Here is a 25,504-nt window from a genome sequence, read left to right on the forward strand (position 1 = left end):
CAGTGTCACCCTGACCAAACTTAGGTTATCTCTTCATTGTATAGACACCGTGTTTGCCACAAAATAGGAGAGAGAAAGAGAGACAGAGACAGAGACAGAGAAATAGAGAGAGAGACACAGAGAGACAGAGAAAGAGACAGAGAGAAAGATACAGAGAGACAGAGAAAAAGAGAGAGAGAGAGAGAAGAGAGAGAGAGAGAGAGAGAGAGAGAGAGAGAGAGAGAGAGAGAGAGAGAACCAGTCAGGGTAATCATGACTAAGCCCACCTACATATATATATATGTGTGCGTGTGTGTGTGTGTGTGTGTATACACACACACATTATATACATATATATACATATATATATATTGCTTTAAGAAGACTTGAAGGGGCAGCTAGGTGGCGCAGTGGATAGAGCACCAGCCCTGAAGTCAGGAGGACCTGAGTTCAAATCCCTCCTCAGACCCAACACTTGACACTAACTGTGTGACCTTGGGCAAGTCATTTAACCCCAATTCCCTAAAAAGAAAAAAGAAGAAGAAGAAGAAGAAGAAGAAGAAAAGAAGAAGAAGAAGAAGAAGAAGAAGAAGAAGAAGACAACTTTAAGGCATTTCTCCTTCAAAACACTGCAAGACATATCTCACCAAAATTCTGTGGTACTCTAGATCCAGTTATGCCAGTCAATAAGAATTGATTAAGCCCTTAATCTGTGCCAGGCACTGTGCTAAGCACTAGAGATATAAAGAATGGCAAACATTGGAGGGAGTGGGTCCCTCCACTCAAGGAGTTAATATTCTAATGGAGTAGATAGACAACATGTAAATAACTATGTACATACAAGGTGTCGGTATACATACATTTGGAAGGAAATCTTAGAAGTAAGGCACTGAGGAGTGGGGAAAAGATGATATTGTCTTTCTGAACCCTTTCTACAGCTATGGGTCTAGCTATGAGTTTGATCTAAGTCTTCAAGGAGACCAGTGAAGCCTAGGGGTAGAGGTAAGAAGAAAGAACATTCCAGGCATAGAAGACAGCCAGCCCAAAGATATCAAGTCTGGAGATGGAATGTCTAAATCAGTAATACAAATCAGTAGTGACTAGACCTTCTTAACCATGCCCCAGAATGGTAAAAAAAAAAACTGCACACATACACCCAATATGTGTATACTACCAAACTAATGATTAATTATATTATAAAAACTTGGGCAAAAATAGAAAGTATAAAATGATGAGATAAATTTAATGTTAGGAAGGCTCAAGAGGGAAGCCACTGGAGTTTACTGACCAGGGAAGTAAAATGGTCAGACCTGTACTTTAGAAAAATCACTCTGCCAGTCAGGTAGAGGATAGATTGGACAAGAGAGAGACCCAGGGCAGGGAGACAGTGTTTGGTGAGGGGAAATGAGGAGTCTCTGATAAGGCTAAGAACCTGAGTAACTGTAAGACTGGTGATATCTTCAAAAGTAACAAGAACATTTGGAGAGGCATTGGGGAAAGGTAATAAATTGTGTTTTGGAGGTGATGATTTTGAGAGAATTACAAGACATTCAGTTCAAAATGTCTAACAGGGGAAAAGAATAAGCATTTTAGATCCACCTACTATGTGCCAAGTAGTTTTTGATGTGGGACTGGAATTCAGGAAAGAAATTAAAGAAATGAAATTAGAAAGAAAATGGATACATAGATTGGTGAGCCATGACTCACAAAAAGAAATTAGAAATTAGAAGGAAAATGGGCATGTAGATTAACGAGTCATGACGGCAGATGATAATTAAGCTCATTAGGGTTGATGAAGTCACCAAGTCAGAGAATCAAGACCCAGTGCAGAGCCTTGAGGTACAGCCCACAGTTAGAGAGAGTGATATAGGATGATGAGCCAAGAATGTAAACTGAGGAGTCATGAAACAGGTAGGAGAACAAGCTGCTGGACCCTTTCAATTCACCTGATCATTTACACTTCCAGGGTAGAGCCCAGTGCCTGACACATAGTAGATGTCTAATAAATACTAGCTAACAGACTGACTGACTTCCAGAATAGCCTCGTGCAACACCCCTGGCACGTTCCCAGGACTGGAGCGCTCCCCCATCCTAACTGTATGTAAGGAGGAGCAAATAAACTCAGGCCCCACTACCAATAAAATAAAATAAAAAGTCCACCCACTTACTCATAGCTGTTCAGGCTTTCCTCTTCTTCAGATGAACTTGAACCTGGGTCCCCCCTGTGGAAGAGATAAGATATCATGCGGAAAAAAAAAAACCCCAAAAGAAGCAACTCAAATAAATGCCCATTACTTGCCTCCTCACTTTTTTCACCCATCCACAGGGTTCATTTTCCCTTTTCACCCTGAGGAAGTTGTAAACAATGGAAGGAATAAGCTGGTGGGTCTCTCTCTGTGATGAGATCTATTTGAGTGAATGACTAGTAACATAGCTAGGACTTGGCTGCAATCCAGTTTTCTTGGGCTACCTCCAAATATCAGGACAAAGGAAGCACATGCAGAGGCACTTGTGTGTTTTGAGCAAAACCTCTGGCTGTGTGGAGAGCCATTCTTCAGATTTTTTAATCAATTTGAGGACATTTTTTTTTCTCATGCTATAGATAAATGGAAAGAATTTCAATATTTGTCAGAGAATCACATATTTAAACCTGGAAGGGCCCTTATAAGCCAGAGACTCCAATCCCTTCATTTTACTGATAAAGAAAGTGAGACCCAGAATGGTTAAGTGTCTTGCCCGGGATCATACAGCTATATAGTAAGTTTCTGAGGAAGGATTTGACCTCAGATCTTTCTGACTTCAAGTCTTGTATTCTATGCGTGCCTATTGTGGTTGGTAGGAATTGCTCATTGTCTTTAATGGGAAGAAATTTTCAAATGGAAAATCTTCACCTGCCCATCACTGCAGGCTCTTAATCTCAGAACCATCTTTGACCCCTCACTCTATCTCAGCCACTTCCCTATATGCAATCAGTTACCTCCACAGCTTCTCTCAATGGGTCTCCTTCTCTCCACATACACAGTCAACAACTTTCACCAAGATTACTACAAAGTCTCAAGAATCCTCCTGGTGTAAATTTTTCCCTCTCAAATCCATCCTCCAACACAGTGGCCAAAGGGATTCTCTTAAAGCACAAATATGACCAAAAGGGACCCCTGTTAATAACCAGTGTCTTCATTTTGGGTAGCTAGGTGGTGCAGTGGATAGAGTGCCAAGCCTAGAGTCAGGAAGACTCATCTTCATGAGTTCAAATCTTGCCTCAGATACTTACTAGGTGTGACCCTGGGCAAGTCACTTAACCCTGCTTGCCTCAGTTCCTCATCTGTCACACGAGCTGGAGAAGGAAATGGCAAACCAGTAGAGTATCTCTGCCAAGAAAACCCCAAATGGAGTCACAAAGAGCTGTGCGTGACTGAAGTGATCAAACAATAGTCTTCCTATCTTCTCATCAATTCGAACTCTTCTATTTGGCATTTAAATCTCTTCCCAATATGGGTCCAATCTATCTTTTCAGACTTAGAGTATTATATTTTATTTCTCTTCATGGATTCCGTAGTCTAACCAAATTGGCCTTCTTGAGGCCCTCACTCACAAAATTCCATCTTTAGGGGTCAGCTAGGTGGCACAATAGATAGAGCTCTGGCCTTGGAGTCAGGAAGACTTGAGTTCAAAGCTGGCCTCAGACACTTGACACCAGCTGTGTGACCCTGGGCAAGTCACTTAACTCCCATTGCCTCACCAAAATAAAATAAAATAAAATAAAATACAAAATCCCATCTCTAGTCTCTGGGACTTTGCATAGGCTGCACCTAAGTTTAGAATCTACTTTTTCCTCACCTCTGTTTCTTAGAATCCCTCCCTTCAAAACTCAGCTTAAACACCATCTCCTTCATGAGGCTTTTCCCCCTCATTAGCTGCTAATGCCTCCTGTCTCCAAATAGGAGGAACTCAGGAAGACCTGAGTTCAAATCCAGCCCTTACTATCTGTGTAACCCTGGGCAAGTCACCTAACCCTGTTTGCCTCAGTTTCCTCCTCTGTAAAATGAGCTGGAGAAGGAAATGGCAAACCACTCCAGTATCTTTGCCAAGAAAACCCTAAATAGAGTCACAAAAAGTCAGACATGACTGAAACAACTGAAAACAAAAATTTTATTTTGTGTATTTTTTTGTTTAAATATATGTATATGTTGTTTCCTCCCATAGACTATATGCTCTCTGAAAGCGGGGATTGTTTCCATTTTGTCTTTGTATCCCCAGTATTTGGCATGTAGTAGGCACTTAATAAATACCTGATGACTAATTGATAAGTTTTCTGATCTTTAGAAGGTATTAGAGTTATATAGCACTTTAAGGTTTGCAAAGCAGTTTACAAATATAATTTATTTGGTCTTTACCACAACTGTCAGATAAAAGCTATTATTTTCCCCCTTCCTCACAAGTAAGGAAACTAAGGGAGACCTAAGTCAAGTGACTGATCCAAAGTCATACAGCTAGTAAATGTCTAAGACTGGTTTTGAGCCCAGGTCTTTCTGACCCCAAGTCCAGCTCTCTATCCACTACACCACTTACCTGCCTTCTGCCGGGATACAGTTTTTATTGTTTGCTGCAGATAGCTCCCAAGTTTATTTTAGATTTTATCAGTTTCTCATGAAAAATGGAAGCAAATGACATATCGGACTTACCAAGAAATCATTGGAATACCCTGAGTTTTTACATGTCTTTTCAGTTGGATCCCAGACACAGCATTTTCACCTCTGCAAATGAAATTGACATGTTCTAGAAATACGTTTCCTTTGTAATTCTCACTTGCCTTGTGAGAAGATTAAAAAAAAATCCAAATTTTCTCATTTGTTCAATATTACATAATACCTTGACCCATGGATTTCACTTGGTTTGGACAATGAATCTAATGAGTCATTCTTACCTCTTTTTTTTTACAGACCCTGACAAATAGCAATTGTGCTCCACCAAAACATTTTCTAAACAGAATTAAACCTTCACTATATTGAACAAGTGACTCATTTCCTGTTAAATTTTTAAAATCCAATTCCCCAGATTCCATCTAGCACCTGTTTCTGTTTGTGTTTTCATTTCTGTTTCATCATTTTTTTTTTAGAGAGACCTGGATTAATATGCCATCTTGACTGCCAACCCACTATCCTCTAATTTCCCTGTGGATATTTAGGCATTCTTTTCCATCATTTTAATGCTTTCAAGTAGATTTTTAATATTCTCCTGCTGTTTAAGTGGTGCATTAAGAATTTTATTGTGACATACATTCTTGCAATTATAGACCATGTTTTTAAAATACTCGTTTTAAGTTCATTTGGCTGTATGGCCAACAGGATTGTCTGTATTTTCCTACAAACAGAGACACTTCTCTAATTCTCTTTGTTAACCAAATCATTCAGAGGCAGCTTAACACAAAAGCAATTTTACCTGGCATATAGGGCCAAATTCCCTTTGGTCTACAGAACAAACATCTTTTTTTTTCATTTTTTTGAAATGAAAAATGAAGTTTACCTAGCTCCTATTCACAGACTGCATCAAGAAGGCCATGGACTTTGGCTTCCTTTCCCTATGGTACCTGTGCCAACTTGATCAGATCCATTACAACACCGACCAATTTTTCGGAAAGGTCTGTTTTTACAGAGTAGGTGTTATACCCCTGGGTGTTCTCTAAGAACTTCCAAGGATGAGGAATGTCCTTCCAGTCAGGACTCTGGAACAATTATGTCTCAGGGGCCTGTCAGAAGCAAGATTACTTTACCACCTGAAAGTAAGCTGAAAAATCATGGCTTCATTTTAAAACTTCTAGCAGGCACCAGACTTTTCAGAAGTACCATAATCCACTGACAAACTCAGTGCTACCCACCTTAATAAGTGGGTACCTACTGGTAGAGCAGGGGATAAAGTGAGGAAAAGGGTCAGGATGGACCTGAGTATCCCACCATAGACACTAACTGTGTGACCCTGAGTAACCTCTCTTAAGCCTGTTTTCCTCATCTGTGAAATGGAGATTACTATAACACTTACTTCACAAAGCTGTTGTGAGGATCCTATGATATAACATGTAAAATTCTTTGAAAATCTTAAAGCACTATTATTATTATTAATATTTATATGAAGGACTAATTTACTAGACTTCAGAATCATTGTAGCAGTCCTGGCTTTGTCCAAAGTAATTACGTTTATTCAGTGACAAAGTCTATATTCTCTTGGTTGGTTCAGATCAAAACCTTTCCACCAGTCCATCCTGACTGAAAGCTCCATAGAGAAGACTGGCCTAATTAACTGAGTTACTATCCTAATAAATGCTTCCATGACCTGTTCCTCAAGATTCATCTTCATTCAAATAATTTAAAACCAGAATATGGCTTGAGGATAGCCAAAGATCTGGAATTTTACCATTAGCACCTCCTTCTCTTTGGCCTCAAGCCTTCTGAGGAAGTAACATTCCCATGAATGGATTTGGAGCCCAGGACTTGGGTGACCCAATTCTGATTCTGACTTAGCTTCTGAAGGAATGGGCCCATGATATACATAAATCTAATTTTTATTAAGTTCCTTATACTTTTACAATTCGATCATTGGTGCTATGGAGATTTTTAGAAAGGCAGCTGGTAGTAGCAATCATGAGCTGGTCTTAGAATTAGGAACACTTGGATTCAAATATTATACATACAGACAACATGACATACAGACCTAGGACTAATCACTTAAGTTGCCCCCTGGCAAATCTCTTAGGCTACAATTTGCAGAACAATTACCCTTCTACATTGGTAAAGGGAGTAGGCCTTTTGGGAGCTCCTCATAGCAATGAAACAAAGGCATGGACATCCCCTTTCCCTCAATGGTGAGAAAGGACAATGAAGAAGTAGGGTTATAAGGTGGAGAAGAAAGAATATAAGATCTGAGAGATGATATTTACAAGAGAGAAACTGGTGAGGGATCAGGAAGAAGATCAACATTGTCACCCAGAGGAAATGCTGAGGGGTCTAGATAGTGGGAGATAGCTGATACAGGGGATAAGAGGTTACAGGTATAGAATGGTATGGGCAGTAAGACATTTGGAGTAATGAGTCCCATATTTGAACAAGGATTATGTAGACATAATGGGATTAGGAGGGCTACAGCCAAAGGCAACATAATATAGTGGCCATAAAAACTGGACCTGGAGTCAGGATGACATGTGTTGAAGTTCTATCTATTACACTTCTTAGCTTTGTGATCACGGGCAAGTCATTAAACCACTCTGGGCCTCAACTGCTACATCTTCATAAAGGGAATAATATTATCTATGTCAAGGGGTTATTGTGAGGATCAAATGAAATATAAATCTTTAAGTGGTATGTCAGTGTTAGTTATTAGTATTACTACTATTAGTAAAGGCAGTGGATTGTCAATCATTTCAGATCAAAACCTCCTCATTAGTTGATTCTGACTGAATAGTCCATAGAGAGGAGCGGCCTAAATGATCTGGCCATTAGGCTAAACTCTATCCTCTTTTTACAGAGACTTCTGATTTATAAAGCTCAACAAAGAGGCAAAGAGAGGAGCTTTTCTCCTCACACCTTTATTTAAACTACCAAAGAGAGAGGATGTTATCTTCTTGCTAATCATCTCTGCATGACATCCACCCCCACCTGGGACTCCCAGCACAAAGATCAAGGAACCAGCTGGGTCATGCAAGTGCTTAAGCAATAAGCCAAAGCATGTATCTCCCTAAAAGTGTCCCAATTCCGTGGGAAATGCCTCAAAGCAACCCTTTGTGACGTCTATAAAATAAAAATAGTAATAATTACTTATCTCACAGGGGTGTTGTGAAGATCTAAGGAAATACTATACATAAATCACTCTATAAACACAATTATTATTACTTCTATTCATCTATCACACCCTATTCTGCATGGTGAACATTGTTATTTCAGGAAGTACAGAGCTGGGTTTCTATTTTTTTATTCTGATGCCTTATTTGCGCTAACCAGGACACTTCATTTGAAACTTACCGTGTATGTGCATGCGTCTCAGAATTGTTATTTCTCCTGAGCCCTGAATCTAACTCTGCTGTCGTGGACTTTGGGGATGACGCATGAAGTGGAAGGACAGCAACTGCTCGTGGGATCTTCAGCTTTGGTAGACAGAAGACAAAACTTGTAACAGTAAATATTTGAGCCACATGCTTAAAAAAACAGACCAATCCTGGACCTATTTATTCCCTTTCCTCTTCCCCAATCCTCTCAATTGTATTTCATTTTAATCCTTCAGGGCTCTGCTGAATTTAGAATTCAAGCATCCAGATCTATGCTATGCAAAATTTATGTTATACAAATGCTAGGTCATGAAAAATTTAGTTAGGAATAAGGTTACTCTCTCTATAAAAAGGAAGAAACCTGGGGGAAGGGTGTTTTTGAACTCTTTTAAACAGTTATTTATTCATTCATTCATTCATTTAGATAACTGTAGTTATTGTTGTTTGGTAATGTCTGACTGTAACCCCTTTTGGGGTTTTCTTGGCAAAGATACTGGAGTGGTTTGCCATTTTCTTCTCCAGCTCATTTTGCAGATGAGGAAACTGAGGCAAACAGGGTTAAGTGACTTGTCCAGGGTCACACAGCTAGTTAAGGGTCTGAAGTCACATTTGAACTCAGGTTTTCCTAATTCCAAGCCTGGAGCTCTATCCACTGTTTCACCTAGCTGTCCAAAAGTTGGAGCTCTCCAGGATATTAACCAACAACTGTATTTCAATATAATTGATTGTGTAATCCCATGTATTTTATTTTATGCATATCAAAACTTTTGGAAGGTCTTTCTATGTATTCCCAGAGCCTTGCCCAGTTCATGGCACATTGCTGTTCTTTTTCAGTCATTTCAGAGCTCAACTCTTCATAACTCCATTTGAGGTTTTCTTGGCAAAGATACTAGAGTGGTTTTCCATTTTCTTCTCCAGCTCATTTTTACAGATGAGGAAACTGAGGCAAACAGGATTAAGTGACTTGCCTAGGGTCACACAGCTAGTAAGAGTCTCAGGTCAGATTTGAACTCAGGAAAATGAGTCTCTCCACTGCTCCACCTATGTGCATAGTGCTATGTGCATGGCACATAATATGCACTTAATAAATGCTTACTGACTTGACTCAACTTCTTCTGGGAAGGGCTCCATAGGCTTCACCAGATTGCTACAAGGGTCCATGACACACACACAAAATTAAGAGCCCTTTCTCTGAAGAAACAGAGTAGTAAAAATTTCACTGAAGAGAAGAGAAATCTAAACGAAAAGGTCAGACACCTGATTTTTATTTCCTGGCTTAATAAAACGCCTTTCTATTCAGAATGCACTTGGGGAGAAAATGTTTTCCAAAATTTCCTTTCTAAACAACTCCCAGGTGCATTCACATGGTAACTAACTAAAATGGGCTCATACAGCATTCAAACTGCCAAGCTGCTGATTTGCATGGCTGAAAAATTTCAATACAAGCCCCAAATAATCTGTTAGTGGGAACTGGAGACAAAGGATTCTGCACTGTGAAATATCCTCTGTTTTTGCATTTTGAAAAGAGCAGCCTTTTCAAGCTTCATTATCAGAGCATGTACAAAAAGGGCAAGCTTCTTAATAAACGACATTTCCCCCCCTCATTTGACTTGGGTCACAATTTTTTTTCTCCCAATTTCAATTAGAGGGAGTTTATGAGTATGTGTCAAGATGAAGTACAAGTTATGAAGATGAGAGCACCTTGGCCTTGTTCCCTAGGACCATATCCCATCTCTCTCCCAGCACACAGCTCACAGAGTGGTTTATATAGAGGTCATAGGCAAGAGATCATCATAAATTTGGCTAGGGATAGGAAGGTGAAAGAAACATGAAAGGAATATGGTCCATGAAAGGCACTATAAGAATTCCTTTTACTATTTCCATTGACCCAAGGTATATCAAGATACCAGGATACTCTAAATCTTAATCCCCATTGCCTAACACCAGAAGGCTTTCTTGGGATATTAGGAACTCTCTACTTCTTTCAGGGTAACTTTGGTAACATTCTAATAGTTTCTAGTAGGTCTTACTCTGCCAGTGAATTTGTCAGGGTTCCACATTGCTACAGCAAGAGCTGAGATTCCTTGACATGCTTCTCCCTTTCTTTTCCCAAGAGGCAGTGTGGTGCAATGGAGTGGATGGAAGGCTGGACTTGGACCTGAGTTCCAATCCCACCTCACATAGATTAGCTGTGTAAGCACGAGCAAGGTGCAGTCAATTTCTGGAAGACTCATTTACTTCACCTGTAGCATTTACCTTAAAGAGTTCTTGCAAGAGTCAAATGAGAAAATGGAAGCAAATCACTTTGTAAATAAATCTTAAAAGCATTATTAGTAAATCGCTTTGTAAATAAATCTTGAAGTATTATTAGGGCAGCTAGATGGTGCAGTACATACAGTGCTGGGCCTGGAACCAGGAAGACTCATCCTTCTAAGTTAAAATCTGGCTTCAGACACTTACTAGCTATGTGCCCCTGGGCAAGTCACTTAACCCTGCTTGTCTCAGTTTCCTCATCTGTAAAATGAACTGATGAAGGAAATGGCGAACCACTCCAGTATCTGTGCTAAGAAAACCCCAAATGGGGTCACAGAGAGTTGGACACAACTGAACAACAATTAAAAAAAAGGCTTATGTAAATAGCAGCCATTATTTTTATACATATTAGCTGGGGCTATGAATTTTCTATCTTTTTTTTGTTTTATTAATTTGTTTATTTTTAGTTTTTAACATTCACTTCCACAAGATTTTGAGTTCCAAACTTTCTTTCCATCTTGTCCTTCCTGCCACCCCAAGTGGCAAGCATTCTGAATACCCCTTGCCCTAATCTGCCCTCCCTTCTATCTCCCCCCCTTCTCTTATTCCCTTCCCCTTCTATTTTCCTGTAGGGCAGGATATATTTCTGTACTCCATTGCCTATATATCTTATTTACCAGTTGCACGTGAAAATAATTTTTAACATTTATTTTTAAAACTTTGGGTTCAACATTCTCTCCCTTCCTCTCTCCCCACCCACCCTCATTGAGAAGGCAAGCATCTCAATACAGGTTAGACAAGTATAGTTATGGAAAACACTTCCATAGTAGTCAGATTACGAAAAACTAATTCTATTTCCCTTCATCTTATCCCACCACCCACTTCCATTTATCCTATTCTGTCTTTTGACCCTGTCCCTCCTCAGAAGTGTTTGCTTCTGATTACCCCTTCCCCCAACCTTCCCTCCCCTCTATCATACCTCTGCTCTCTTATCCCCTTTCCCCCTATTTTCCTGCAGGATAAGATAGATTCCCATACCCAATTGAGTGTATATGTTATTCCCTACTTAAGCCAAATCCTATGAGAATAAGATTCACTCATTCCTTTTCACTTTCCCCCACTTCCCCTCCACTGTGAAAGCCTTTTCTTGTCTGTTTTATGTGAGATAATTTACCCCATTCTACCTCTCCTTTTCTCCTTCTCCCAGTATAATCTGCTCTCACCCCTCAATTTTGTTTTCCAGATATCACCCTTCGATTTCAACTCACCCTGTGCCCTCTGTCTGTCTGTCTGTCTGTCTATCTATCTATCTATCTATCTATCTATCTATCTATCTACAAATATAATTTTTTCCCCTCCAACTACCCTAATACTAACAAAGATCTCACGAGTTACAAATATCATCTTTCCATGCAGGAATGTAAACAGTTCAACCTTAACAAGTCCCTTATGATTTTTCTTTCCTGTTTACCTTTTCATGCTTCTCTTGAGTCTTGTATTTGAAAGTCAAATTTCCTATTCAACTCTGGTCTTTTCATCTAGAATGCTTGAAAGTCCTCTATTTCACTGAATTTCCATTTTTTCCCCTGAAGGATTGTACTCAGTTTTGCTGGGTAGGTGATTCCTGGCTGTAATCCTATCTCCTTTGCCCTCCAGAATATCAATTCCAAGCTCTCTGGTCCCTTAAAGTAGAAGCTGCTAAATCTTGCGTTATCCTGATTGTGTTTCCACAATACTTTAATTGTTTCTTTCTGGCTGCTTGCAATATTTTCTCCTTCACCTGGGAACTCTGGAATTTGGCTATAATATTCCTATGAGTTTTCCTTTAGGAATCTCTTTCAGGATGTGATCAGTGGATTCTTTCAATTTCTATTTTACCCTCTCGTTCTAAAGCATCAGGGCAGTTTTCCTTTATAATTTCTTGAAAGATGATGTCTAGGCTCTTTTTTTGATCATAGCTTTCAGATAGTCCAATAATTTTTAAATTCTCTCTCCTGGATCTGTTTTCCATATCAGTTCTTTTTCCAATGAGATATTTTACATTGTCCTCTATTTTTTCATTCTTTTGGTTTTGTCTTACAGTGTCTTGATTTCTCATAAAGTCACTAGCTTCCATTGCTCCATTCTAATTTTTAAGGAAGTATTTTCTTCATGAGCTTTTGGACTTCCTTTTCCATTTGACCAGTTCTGCTTTTGAAGGCATCCTTCTCCTCATTGGCTTTTTGGACCTCTTTTGCTATTTGGGTTAATCTATTTTTTAAAGTCTTATTTTCTTCCGTATTTTTTTTTTTTTGGATCTCCTTTGGCAAGCTGTTGACTTGTTTTTCATGATTTTCTTGCATCACTCTCATTTCTCTTTCCGGTTTTTCCTCTACTTCTCTTACTTGCTTCTCAAAATTATTTTTGAGCTCTTCCATGGCTTGAGACTGATTCATATTTTTCTTGGAGGCTTTGGATGTAGGAGCTTTGACTTTGTTGTCTTCTTCTGGTTGTATGTTTTAATCTTCTTTGTCACCAAAGAAAGATTCTATGGTCTGACTTTTTTTTTTGCACAGTTTGCTCATATTCCCAGCCAATTACTTGAGTTTTAAACTCTTTGTTAAGGTAGGGGGTCTACCTCCAGTGTGGAGAATGTACTGTCCCAAGCTTTGTGGGTTTTGTGCAGCTGTTTTCAGAGATACTTCTAGGGACCAATACATTTTCTGTTCTAAGATGGTATGATGAAAGGCAAGGTGTTTACTCCTTTCCTGGCCTGTGCTCTGGTCTAAGAGTGACCACAAGGACTCTTTTATGTCTTGGAACTGTGAGGAGGACTCGCTCTTTACCACCACTACAAGCACAACCATGCCAGGACTCCTTCTCACCCTAGGATTGCCACTCAGAACTGTGAACCATATCCAAGCACAGGACCAAGCTTCTCTCTCACCACAGTCACAGAACTTTCCAAGTTGTCTTGGTGTTTGTGGGTTGAGAAATCTGGAAACCACCACAGCTGCCTGTGATTCAGTCCCCTGAGGCCTGCTCCAGGTTTCCTGAGGCCTAGTCTTTGGTTGCATGCCCACACTAGACTGTGCTCCTCTCCCAGACCAGCCCAATAATCAACCATCCAGGTTGTCTTGGGCTGTAAATTTGTTTCACTCTGTCTTTTTGTGGGGTCTGCCTCTCTAGAATTTGTTTAGAGCCATTTTTGATAGGTATTTGGAGAGGTTTGGGGGAGAGCTCAAGCAAGTCACTGCTTTTACTCCACCATCTTGGCTCCACCTCTCTGAAATTTTTAGTCTTTCTGTCTTCACTGACTCCTTCTCCTCTGCCTAATAAATGGTCTGAGGCCTCTCTCATGCTAAAAACAACAACAACAACAACAACAACAACAACAACAACAACAACAAAAAACCCTCAACCCTGGATCCTACCACTCCCAGCTATTCCATCCTATACCTCTTCTCTTTTTTGCTGACAATTTATTGAAAGAATAGTTTACTCTTACTACTTCTGCTTCCTCACCAACCACTCGTTACTCAATGCCTTGCAATCTTCCTTCTGTCCTCAAGGTCACTGTGATCTCTTAATTACCAAATCCACAAGTTCATTTCAGTCTTCACCCTTCAGATCTCTGCAACATTTGACATTTCTGACCACTTCCTATTTCTGAGTTGGCTTTTATGTCATTGCACACTCCTGGATCTCCTCTTATCTCTGTGTCTAGTTCTCTCCCTCAGGTCTCCCACTCCCTTATTAAATTTAAAGAAGCTTTATGTGCTTCCAAACCCAGGGATATTATGGCTCTTCCAAATAAATGACAAGGAACTTGAGGCCAGGGACCATGTCATGATAATCTTTGGAATTCCCTCAGTGTCTAGTACTTATTAATAAACATCTGTTAATGCAATAGAATTGATGTAGAGGTGATCCTTTCACATCCATGGCATTCCAGGCTGTATATATATATATATATATATATGAGGGCTGTTGTTGTTTCTGTTGTTTCAGTCACGTCTGACTCTTCATGACCCCATTTGGGATTTTCTTGGCAAAGATACTGGAGTGGTTTGCCATTTTCTTCTCCAGCTCATTTTGTAGATGAAGAAAGTGAGGCAAACAGGGTTAAGTGACTTCTCCAGGGTCACATAGCTAATAAATGTCTGAAGTTAGATTTGAACTCAAGAAGATGAATCTCCCTGATTCCAGAGATCCATAGGTGCTCCATGGTCATACAGGTGTGGTAGTCTGTTCAAGAGTGTGGGCAGCTCCCAATGCAGTGAGGCCTGTAAGCATTAAGTGAACGACTCTTGGCAAATCTTAGCATTCTACAGCATTGAAAATCTCACGTAGGAAGTGAACTTAGAAGTCAAGCCATCCAGCTCATCCCCCTCATTTTATAGATAAAGAAAGTGAGGAAGGAATAGTCTACCTGTCAGATCTATGGGGAATGGAAGAATTCAGGAGCAAACAAGAGATAGGTAGCATTACAAAATGTAAAGTATGTAATTTTGATTATATTAAAATAAAAAAGCTTTTGTACAAACAGAAACAATGCAACCAAGATTAGAAGGAAAACTGAAAGTTGGGAAATAATCTTCATAGCCAATGTCTTTGATAAAGACTTTATTTCTCAAATATATAAAGAACTGAGTCAAATTTGTAAGAATACAAGTCATTCCCCAATTGTTAAATAGTCAAGTGATATGAACAGGCAGTTTTCAGATGAAGAAATTAAAGCTATTTCCAGGCATATGAAGAAGAGGTCTAAATCACTTTTGATTGGAGAAATACAAATTAAAACAACTCTGAGGTACCACCTCACACCTATCAGATTGGCTAATATGCCAAAAAAGGAAAATGATAAATGTTGGAGGGGATGTAAGAAAACTGGGATGCTAATGTACTATTGGTGGAGTTGTGAACTGATCCAACCATTCTGGATAATAATTTGGACAATGCCCAAAGGGCTATAAAACCGTGTATATATACTCTTTCATCCAGCAATACCACTGCTGGGTCTATATCCAAAAGCCATCTCAAAAAAGGGAAAAATATCTATTTATACAAAAATATTTATAACAGCTCTTTTTTGTGATGGTTAAGAATTGTACATTGAAGGGATGTCCATCAACTGGGGAATGGCTAAACAAGCAATGGTATATGATTGTGATGGAATATTATTGTCCTATAAGAAATAACAAGCAGGATGATTTCAGAAAAACCTGGAAAGACTTGTATGAACTGATGTAAAGTGAAGTGAGCAGAACCAGGAGAATATTGTACGTAGCAATAGCAATACGTTCATTGCAGAACTGTGGAAGACTTAGCTATCCTCAGCAATACAATCTAAGACAATCCCAAAGAACTAATGATGAAGCATACCACCTGCCTCCAGAGAAAGAATTGATATTGTCTGAATACAGACTGAAGCATGTTATTTTTTCTTTCCTTCTTCCCCTTCCTTCCTTCCTTCCCTCCTTTCCTTCTTTCTTTCTCTTTCTTTCCCTTTCTTTCTTTCTTTCTTTCTTCTTTCTTTCTTTCTTTCTTTCTTTCTTTCTTTCTTTCTTTCCTTCCTTCCTTCCTTCCTTCCTTCCTTCTTTCTCTCTCTCTTTCTTTCTTTCTCTTTCTTTCTTTCTTTCTTTCTTTCTTTCTTTCTTTCTTTCTCTCTTTCTTTCTCTCTTTCTTTCTCTCTTTCTTTCTCTCTTTCTTTCTCTCTTTCTTTCTCTCTTTCTTTCTTTCTTTCTTCCTTCCTGCCTTCCTGCCTTCCTGCCTTCTTGTACAAAATGACTACTATGGAAATGTTGTACATGATTGCACATGTATAGCCAATATCAGATTGCTTACTGTCTCAGGGTGTGGCAAGGGGGAAAAGGGAGAGAGAGAAATTTGGAACTCAAAACTTAAAAAAAACAAATGTTAAAAAGTTGCTTTAACATGTAATTGGGGGAAAACAAAATATTATATATTTTTAAAACATTTTTAAAGTGGTTGTGACTTACCAATCTATTAGGGGTCATGGGGAGTATTGGTTTCACAGGGATGCTTGCCACCTGCAGATTTGGATCTAAAAGGTGAAATGGCAAAGAACTCTAAGATCAATAGACATCACAAAGCAAAAGAATGAACTTGTCAAATAATCCTCTCCAAACCTGGGGACATTAGACTCAATACAAAAGAATTCCCATAGTTACATACTAGAATGCCTAAAACGGGCAGGGTCCATGACATTGAGCAACTGTCTATTTCGTTTATTGTCGTGTTGATTTGGGCAATGATAGAAGTTTTGCACATTCAAGAAAATCTTTTTCTAAGGAAAAACAAAACTTCACTCTCCTTGTTTATATCCAACTTCTGTGACATTCACAGAACTCAGAACACAGCCTAGGGGGTCTAACATAGCCCAGCTGTACTTTTGACCTGTCACTTTGGGTAACAGACAAATTTTAATCCTAAAGGTATACGGACTGCTTTGAGAATGAAGAACAGTTACATGGATTATCGGGCATGATTTTTGCATCTCGTAGACTTAATTGTGAGTTATTCAAATTGCCACCACAATAGAAGAGGCTTTTTGAGATATTAGTAAATTATTTTTGCATTACACATTGCTGTTGCTTGTAATCAAGCCTGCTTCCCATTGCCCTTTCCCCAATTTAGAAGCAGCTCGCTGTTTGAGTGGATAAAGCACTGGGTCTGGAGTCAGGGATACCTAAGTTCAAATATGGCCCCAGACACTTACTAGATGTATAATCCTGGGCAAGTCACTTAACACCTATTGCCTCCCAAAAGATCATAAGTTCCTATGTTCCACCAGTTACCAAACCATGTTGTTTCTTTCTCCACAACATCTCTTGCATACATTATGTTTTCTATGCTCATAAGCCACCAATGTAGTTCAGAACTTCATTATTTTTCACCTGGACTATTGGAAGACTTTTTTACTCCCCCTGCCTTAAATCTCTCCCCACTCCCACCCAGCTGCCAAAGGAATTTTCCTAAAGGATAGGTAAGAACATGTGGCCTCTCACCTCCAGACTCCAACAGACTACAGTACCTCTCTATTACCTCTAGGATCAAAAAATAAACTCCTTTGGCATTTAAATTTATCCATAACGAGGCCCTTTCCCATCTTTCTAGTCTTTTTACTCTTGACTCTCTCCCATGAGGGGCAGCTAGATGGTGCAGGAGAAAGCACTGGCAAGAAGACCTGAGTTCAAATCTGGTCTTAGACACTTACTAGCTGTGTGCCCCTGGGCAAGTCACTTAACCCTGTTCGCTTCAGTTTCCTCATCTATAAAATGAGCTGGAGAAGGAAATAGCAAACCACTCTAGTATCTCTGCCAAGAAAATCCCAAATGGATTTTCCATTTGGAAATTTCCAATCCTGGAGAGTTGAATACAACTGAAATGAAACTACAACCCTCCCATGAACTCTATGACCAAGTAAAACCAACCTATTTACAATTCTTCTAACACAGCACTTCATCTCCTGTCTCCTTGTTCTGGCCCTGGCAGGGCAAGGCCTAGAATTCTGAAGACACCTCCACCTTTTAGAATTCCAGGCTTCCTTTACCGCTAAGTTCCAATGCTGTCTGTCTTCTGCAGGAGACCTGTCCCAGTCTCCCTCCCCAGGTACTTCTGCCTTTCCCTCTAAGGTCATCTTCCATCTACTCTGTATACGCACCTTGTATTTATACAAATATCTTTTAATTTATTCATGTAATTATTAATATCTATAAATATTTATAAACATAAATATAAGTACTTATAATAGTTATGTTAATAGGCCTATTTATGTGTCTGCTCTACAGTCCCAGGGCAGGGACTCTTTTTCCCTTTTTTTGTATCTCCAGTGCTTAGCACAGTGACTGGTACATAACTGCTTAATAAATGCTCATTAACTATGATACATCCTAGAAATCATCTAATATAAACCCCTGATTTTACAAATGAAGACGATGACCCAAAGAGGACAATGACTTGTCCCAAGGTGCCAGTGTTTGAGCTAAACTGACTATAAATTCATCACCCTTGCTACTATGCAACTATGCCTCCACAATTCAACAAATCTCCATTAATAATAATAGCTGACATTTCTATAATGCCTACTGTGTGCCATGCACTGTGCTAAGGACTTTACAGTTATTGTCATTTGATCCTTACAACAACCCTGGGAGGTAGGTGCTATTATTATTACCATTTTAAAGTTGAGGAAAGTAAGGCAACTAAAGATTGAATGACTTGCCTAGGGTCATATGGCTAGTAAGTGCCTAAGGCCAGATATGAATTCGTATCTTCCTAACTCTTGGCTCAGTGCTCTATCCATTTTGCCACGTAGCATGAATTATTTATGGATTCAAGCACCTTGCTAGATGCTTTAGATATATAAGGATCCTTGGACATAAATATTGATAGTTCAAGCTCAAATGTGATGACTGTCATAATAGAAATACTAACAGAACCAAACAGGGCATGGATGAGGTAGAAAGTGCAATTGATTGGAGGGAACAGGAAATTATGGGAAAAGCATTTTTCCCCCCAGCTTGGCTCACAAAAATTGTCCAGACATCCCAATCTTATATGGCTAAAGAAGGCCTCAAAGAATGGGTTAATATTTTAACAAGTAAGTTGGATGGAGGGGGGGCAATCCAGGTAGAAGGACCAACGTAAACAAAAGTGCAGAAGTGGGCAAACACAGGCCATGTTCTGAGAACAGGGAGCAAGCCAATTCCTCTTATACAGCTTTTAGTCTGGTAAGTGACTCAGTAGTGCAGCTTCCAGAGAGCAGAATCTCTGGGACCACACTGAGGGCCACATTCAAGGGACATGGCAAAATGGCTCTGGGCCCTCATTGCTTATAAAAGTATACCTAGATACTCAGCCAATACCCCATGAAGAGGTATGAGGCAGGCAGAGATTTCCTCCAAAGAGCCTTTCTCCAGCCAAAGCCCAGTCCAGGGCTGTTAGCCAAAGTTCTGCAACTCTGGCTTCCTCTTCCATTTATAATCTTAGAGAATTGTTAGGAATCTCAGCTTCTCTGTGGAAAAGCCAGGATCATGGGGAAGATATAATCTTCAATGAAAAGGGAAAAAATGCTTTAGCTGAAACTTGGTACTCAACCCAATAATTGCTTATTAATTGGAAGAATTCTGGTGCCAAATTCTTTAAAATAATTAGTGGTAAGCCTGAGTAAGAGGTAATAGACTATTATTTCATATGAGCTGCTAAAACTATCCTAAGATAAATCTTAACTTTTTTTTTTATCAGCAACTGATCATTCAAAGATTGGGGAAGGTAATATTATTATGTAACCTTCTAAAATATCAATATCTCTCATTTTCATTGATAAGCTCTACTCAGCAATTTATTTCACTTTCGTATCCCTGGATCTCAGCACAGTGCTTGGCACATAGTAGGGGCTTAATAAATATTTGCTGAATGACTTGAAATTGATACTTAACCTTCTTAATCTTGACATCTAAGCACAACCATGGTTGAACAAATATGTAATATGGTTTAAAAGGAAACCATATATATGCATGTATATGTATGCATACATATGTATATATGTGTGTGGCATTCATGTGGCTCATATAAAATAATGTGTGTGTGCGCGTGCGAGCAGGGCAGCTAGATGGTGCAGTGGATAGAGTACCAGGCCTGGAGTCAGGATATGACATCGGATACTTACTAGCTATGTGACCCTGGGCAAGTCACTTAACCCTGTTTGTCTCAGTTTCCTCATCTATAAAATGACTAGAGAAGGAGATAGCAAATCACTCCAGTGTCTTTGCCGAGAAAACCCCAAAAGGGGGTCACAAAGAGTCGGATATGACTAAAAATAACATTGTGTATGTATATGTGACTCAACAGGCAATATGTATAAAGAGTTTTACAAAACTTAAACTGCTATACAAGTGGTAGCTATATATACATATATACATTAAAATATATACAGGTTATATATATACATGTCATTTTATATGTTTATATAACACACAAACATGTATAAACACATATAAACATATATGTACACGTAAGCATGTTTGTAGCAGTTTAAGGTTTGTAAAGTTCTTTACACATATTATCTCATTGATCATCATGACAACTTAATGAAATAGGCATTACTGTGATTCTTATTTTACAGATGAGAAAATTGAGGGTGAAAGAGTCAAGTGACTTGTTCAGAGTGACACAGCTCATAGTATCTCAAGCAGGATTTGAACTCACATCTTCCTAACTCTAAGTCCAGCACTCTATCCACTGTATTACTGAGCCTCTTCTCTCTTCCTCTCTCCGCTCTCTTTCTCTTCTTTTCTCAATCCTTTTTTGTTTCTGTCTCTGTCTCTGTCTCTCTCTCCCTCTCAATATCTATACATAAATATCATGATTAGACATTTTAGTTCATATTTTTGCTTGAAGCTGAGTTGCAAATTTGTGTTTTAAAAATGAAAATCTTATAATACATAATTTATATTTATATAATTCATTACATTGAGTTCTATTTTAATTAGTATAAAGAAGAGTATTTGACTTGAAGAACATACAGATCTCTTTATCTACAGGAGCCACACCTATGGGAAACCTAGCTGTTAGGGCAGGCAATGTGGGTCCTAGCCAAGAAGCCACAATCTCCCTAAAGACAACCACCCCTAAGGAAAGGCAAAGTACAAAACAGGAGGAAAGAAACCCTCCTGAGGGCTGGTCTTACAAACCCAAATCTACATAGTGACCACAAAGGTCTTGCTACCAGAGCAAGAGAGAATGTTGTCATCTCCACTAGGACGTGACCTCTATTTGTCTCTCCCACCCCCACCCCAAACCCCACCAAATATAATATTGTTTTGAAAAAAAATATCAGAACACAATTAGCTAGACTTATATGCCACCTAAGCAAAAAAAAAAATTCCAAGTCCATCTGTATAGCTCTTATATAGTTAGTGTTTTAAGATTTTGCAAAGTGCTTTACGTATTTGTTACTCTACCTGATCTCAGAATAACCCTGAGAGGTAGATGCTGTTATTATCTCCATTCTATAGAAGGGAAACTGAGGCTGAGAAAGGTTAAATGATTTGCCCACGGTCATTTCTAGGATGTGTCGGATATAGAATGTGGGGATTTTTGACTCCAAACCTTGTACTTCTTTGCTATAAGATAACCAGACAGAACACATTCAAACTGTTTGGACAATGTTGTTGTTTCTGTTTCTCTCTCTGTGTGTCTCTCTCTGTCTGTTTCTCTCTCTCTCTCTCTCTCTCTCTCTCTCTCTCTCTCTCTCTCTCTCTCTCTCCATCTCTCTCCCTTCTCTGTCTCTGTCTTTCTCTCTCTGTCTCTCTTTCTCTCTCTATGTCTGTCTGCTCTCTTCTCTCTCTTCCTTCTTCTGTCTCTCTCATCTCTCTCTCCCTTCTCTCTCTCTCTCTCTCTCTCTCTGTCTCTCTTTCTCTCCTCCCTCTCTCTCTCTCTCTCTCTGTGTCTGTCTCTGTCTGTCTCTCTCTCTCTGTCTCTCTGTCTGTCTCTCTGTCTCTCTGTCTCTCTCTGTCTCTCTCTCTCCTCCCCTCTCTCTGTCTCTGTCTCTCTCTCACCTCTCTGTCTCTCTCTGTTTTGGCACCAGATTGGCATTGACTAAGGTTGACATTTCTTTCAAATCAAATTGCATGAAGGGATCTCCCTTACATTCCTCCCAGAGGGTGCATCCAGGAGCCGCCTTGCAACTCTGCTGGCAACAAAGGAACCTGCCATCTGTGAAGAATCCACTGTGGTACTTGATGAGCAGGTGGGCGTTTCCCCTTATCTCTGGAGGGCAGACAGGAAAGTCAAACTTAAGATAAGCTTAGCTGGGAAGGGGAACACAAACAGCGAGTGTTATTATTACAGAACAATGACGATCAGACCTCCCTAGGGCAGTATCATGTGGCCTCAGCAGATGCATGCTGTAAACCTAAAGTATATCCTTATACCAGTATATAATGCTACATAGCTATGTAATAATAATGATAATAATAATAATAATATTCATCTAGTGCTTACACATTGTGGTGTTTCACAAATATTATCTCATTTGATCCTCCTGACAATCTTGCCAGCTAGGTACTATTATTATTATTCTTCCCATTTTACAGATGAGGAAAGTGAGAAAAATAGAGAGTAAAGGGAGTCTGCCCAGGGTGATACGGTCAGTATACATCAGAGGTGGTCTTTCTGACTCCGAAGATAGCTCTCCAGATATTACACAACACGGCTTCTCAGCTTTTCCTGGTGCTCTTCACAAATGCACCTATTTTAAATATCTGAAAATTCAGCTCCCTGTGGCACCTATGATAAATGCCTATTTATTTTGTGATTTGCAAATTATAGCAATCAAACAACAAGCATTTAACAAGCCTCTATTTGGTGTCAGACACTGTGCAAGGCCTTGGGGATGCAAAGACAAGAAAAGAAAGAATTTCTACTCTCCAAGTATTTACATTTTTATATACAACATAAGTACATACAAGTACATCGGATTTAGTGAATTGGACTCAGAACATCACCTGCTGAATGTCGTTATTCTCTTCAAGAACGAAAGATAAGCAACAACAACGAGTACATCGAGGGCCAGTTGGGTGGCACATTGGATAGAGCGTCAAGTCTGGAGTCAGGAAGACCTGAGTTCAAATCCAGCCTCTAATACTTACTAGCTGTATGACCCTGGACAAGTCACTTACCCCCATTTGCCTTAATTTCCTCATCTGTAAAATGAGCTGGAGAAGGAAATGGCAAACCACTCCAACACCTTTGCCAAGAAAACTCCACATGGGGTCACAAAGAGTCAGACACAACTGAACAACGGCAATTACGTAGAGAATTTTAGTGGCTACAGAGCTGATAAGAGTCAGGAAGACTAAGTTACAAGTGCTGCCTCTGACTCAGAGTGATTGTGTGATCCTGGCCCAGTAACTCATCTATTTAGTGTGTGCCCCCAAGCAACCCTTTAATACTATACATTGCAGAATAGGTATTCTTCTACAGGTGCCCAAGAAATCAACAGGTCTAGACTGCCCTCCTCCCAAAAAAAGTCACCAATATTTTCTTCTGCTGCTACTACCTCTAAGTGGCAATAAACTGTTCTTTAAAGGTGTAAAATTGTATTCATATTTTCACTGAGGTAGAGGAAAAGCAATGCTCACACCATACCTATAGTATACAAATGCCCCATGCCAGTCCTACAGGAAAGTGACAGAGAACTCTGATGCTAACGCTATGAATGTAATCAAAATTACATAGTAAACTAATTCTATTACAAATCCTTTACCTCTCCAGAGCTTAGCATAGTGTTTTGCATATAACAGGTGCTTAAAAAGTACATATTAACTGACTGACTGAATTAGTGCTTTCTATGATATTTTTTATCTTTTTTGCATTCTTTCCCTTATAGAAACCCTGTTCTTTACCTACTGTCCTGGTGGAAAAGAGTGGTGGGCAACTTCTTTTCATTGTAGTGTGAGTGACTTAATAGCTTACCACTTTCAATAATGTTCACACTTCAGAAGAAGTCAAGGGGCAAAGACAGGTTTAATTCAAAATAGTTCATCTCTAATTATGAAACTTCTGGTACTAGAACCTCTAGGTAGAAAAGATATTTCTGAGTAAAGGAGCCTTCCTTGAGTCCCCTAAATCACACCAAGTAAGTGATCACCTATTCTATCTAAATGCAGGCCTGATCTTGTTTATTGGACTCCTGTTATGGTATTAAATGGGGCTGGAAGAGTAGTTTCCCTCTCTCTTCTTCCTCTCTCCTTTTGTCACCTCCCAGATGAAAGAAATAGTTCTTCACTAGGCTAACTACCTTGTCCATGCTATCTGATTATGCTGTACTGGAAAAATCTGACGGAGGAATGTTTGGGTATGACCAGAAGCTGCCCCCAAGTGGTAATGCAGCAATTCAATTCAATTTAACATTCATTAAATGTGTACTACGTAAGAAATATTGTAGTAATGCAACAATTCAACTCAATTTAACATTTATTAAATGCCTACTATGTGAGAAATACTGTACTGAGGGTTAGGATGTAGATACCAGAACCAAAAAATTCCTGCTCTCCAGGAACTCATGTCTTACCAGATGTGGAATGCAATCAGCTCTACTGTTGGCAAAACCCCTGCCCCTGCCCTACTGAGGAGTACATTTTGTAGGCCCCTTAGCACTCATAAGATTATAGCTTTAGAGTTGGAAGGGATCTTAGAAATCATCCTGTATCACATCTATCTATCTATCTATCTATCTATCTATCTATCTATCTATCTATCTATCAAAAGACACTGAGACAGTATCAAAGATGCTAAGATCATTCATTGCATCCTAAGCCGTTGCTAGCAGTCTTGACTTTTGTCCTGCCACTGAACTTAGATGACTCTGGAGGAGAGAGTGAGGCTGATGACTCTGCACAGCCTTGTCTCACCTAAATCCAATTCATGTGCAAGTCAAGACATCACCCATGATGTTATCGGTCCTCTTTGAAAATGAAGGATGAACAACGACAATCATGTAGGCAGCCCTTGATGTAGAGCCCTTCACGATGTCACCAGTAAATGTTGGTGAACAACCTGCTAGGTATCTACTGTGGCCATAAGGGAGCTATATGATACCTTGTTTCCTCCCATTTGGGGACAGATTTAAAGCAAAGGTCTTAGGATAGTCACATTACTCATGTAGTATGATTGGCTTGGAGAAATCTGAGTTCCAACCTGGTCACTGTAGCCTCAAGTGGTTGTTTAACTCCTCTGAGCCTCAGTTTCTAGATCTATAAAATGGACTAGACCAGTGGTTTTTAACCCTTTTTGTCTCATGGACCCCTCTGGCAGTTTGGTAAAAGCTCTGGAATCCTTCTCAGAATAATTGAAAAAGAAAGAAAATCAATCATATTTAAATAATCACAAAAAATTTTAATGAGTTCATGGGCACTAGGTTAAGAACTTTTGGAATATATGATCTCTAAGCTCTCTCTCAATTCCAACAGTCTGAAAATCTGGCCCAACCATCTCATTTTAGTGGTCAGACAGTCATTCAGTCAGTAAGCACTCATTAAATGTTTACTAGGTCCCAAGCACTGTGCTGAGGGCTGAGGACACAAGGAAAGCCAAAAACATTTCTTTGCCCTGTGGGAGCTCACATTCTAAGAGAGGAGACAATATACAAATAACTACGTACATACAAGATATACACAATGGAAGATGGTCTCAGAAGGAAGGTACCAATAATTGGTGGGACTAGTACAGACC

The 25,504-nt window shown here is 39.4% G+C and overlaps 1 protein-coding gene across 5 annotated transcripts in view; it reads right to left on the reverse strand.

Moving 5' to 3' along the window:
• BMX (BMX non-receptor tyrosine kinase) overlaps window positions 1–25,504 on the reverse strand; it is a 77,028-nt gene that overhangs the window by 32,083 nt on the left and 19,441 nt on the right. For 4 of the 5 annotated variants that reach the window (XM_021007427.2, XM_021007423.2, XM_078146095.1 and 1 more), the window contains exons 5-9: window positions 21,920–22,039; window positions 16,246–16,310; window positions 7,989–8,110; window positions 4,662–4,733; window positions 2,148–2,201 (exon numbers count right to left, since the gene is read on the reverse strand). In XM_021007427.2, the coding sequence (XP_020863086.1) occupies window positions 2,148–2,201; window positions 4,662–4,733; window positions 7,989–8,110; window positions 16,246–16,310; window positions 21,920–22,039 (433 nt within the window). The remainder of the gene's footprint in view (window positions 1–2,147; window positions 2,202–4,661; window positions 4,734–7,988; window positions 8,111–16,245; window positions 16,311–21,919; window positions 22,040–25,504) is intronic. The other variant, XM_021007426.2, reaches the window with a different exon arrangement.

Source organism: Phascolarctos cinereus, unplaced genomic scaffold (assembly GCF_003287225.1).
Source record: "Phascolarctos cinereus isolate Bilbo 61053 unplaced genomic scaffold, phaCin_HiC Scaffold_726;HRSCAF=1367, whole genome shotgun sequence".
Lineage (NCBI taxonomy): Eukaryota > Metazoa > Chordata > Mammalia > Diprotodontia > Phascolarctidae > Phascolarctos > Phascolarctos cinereus.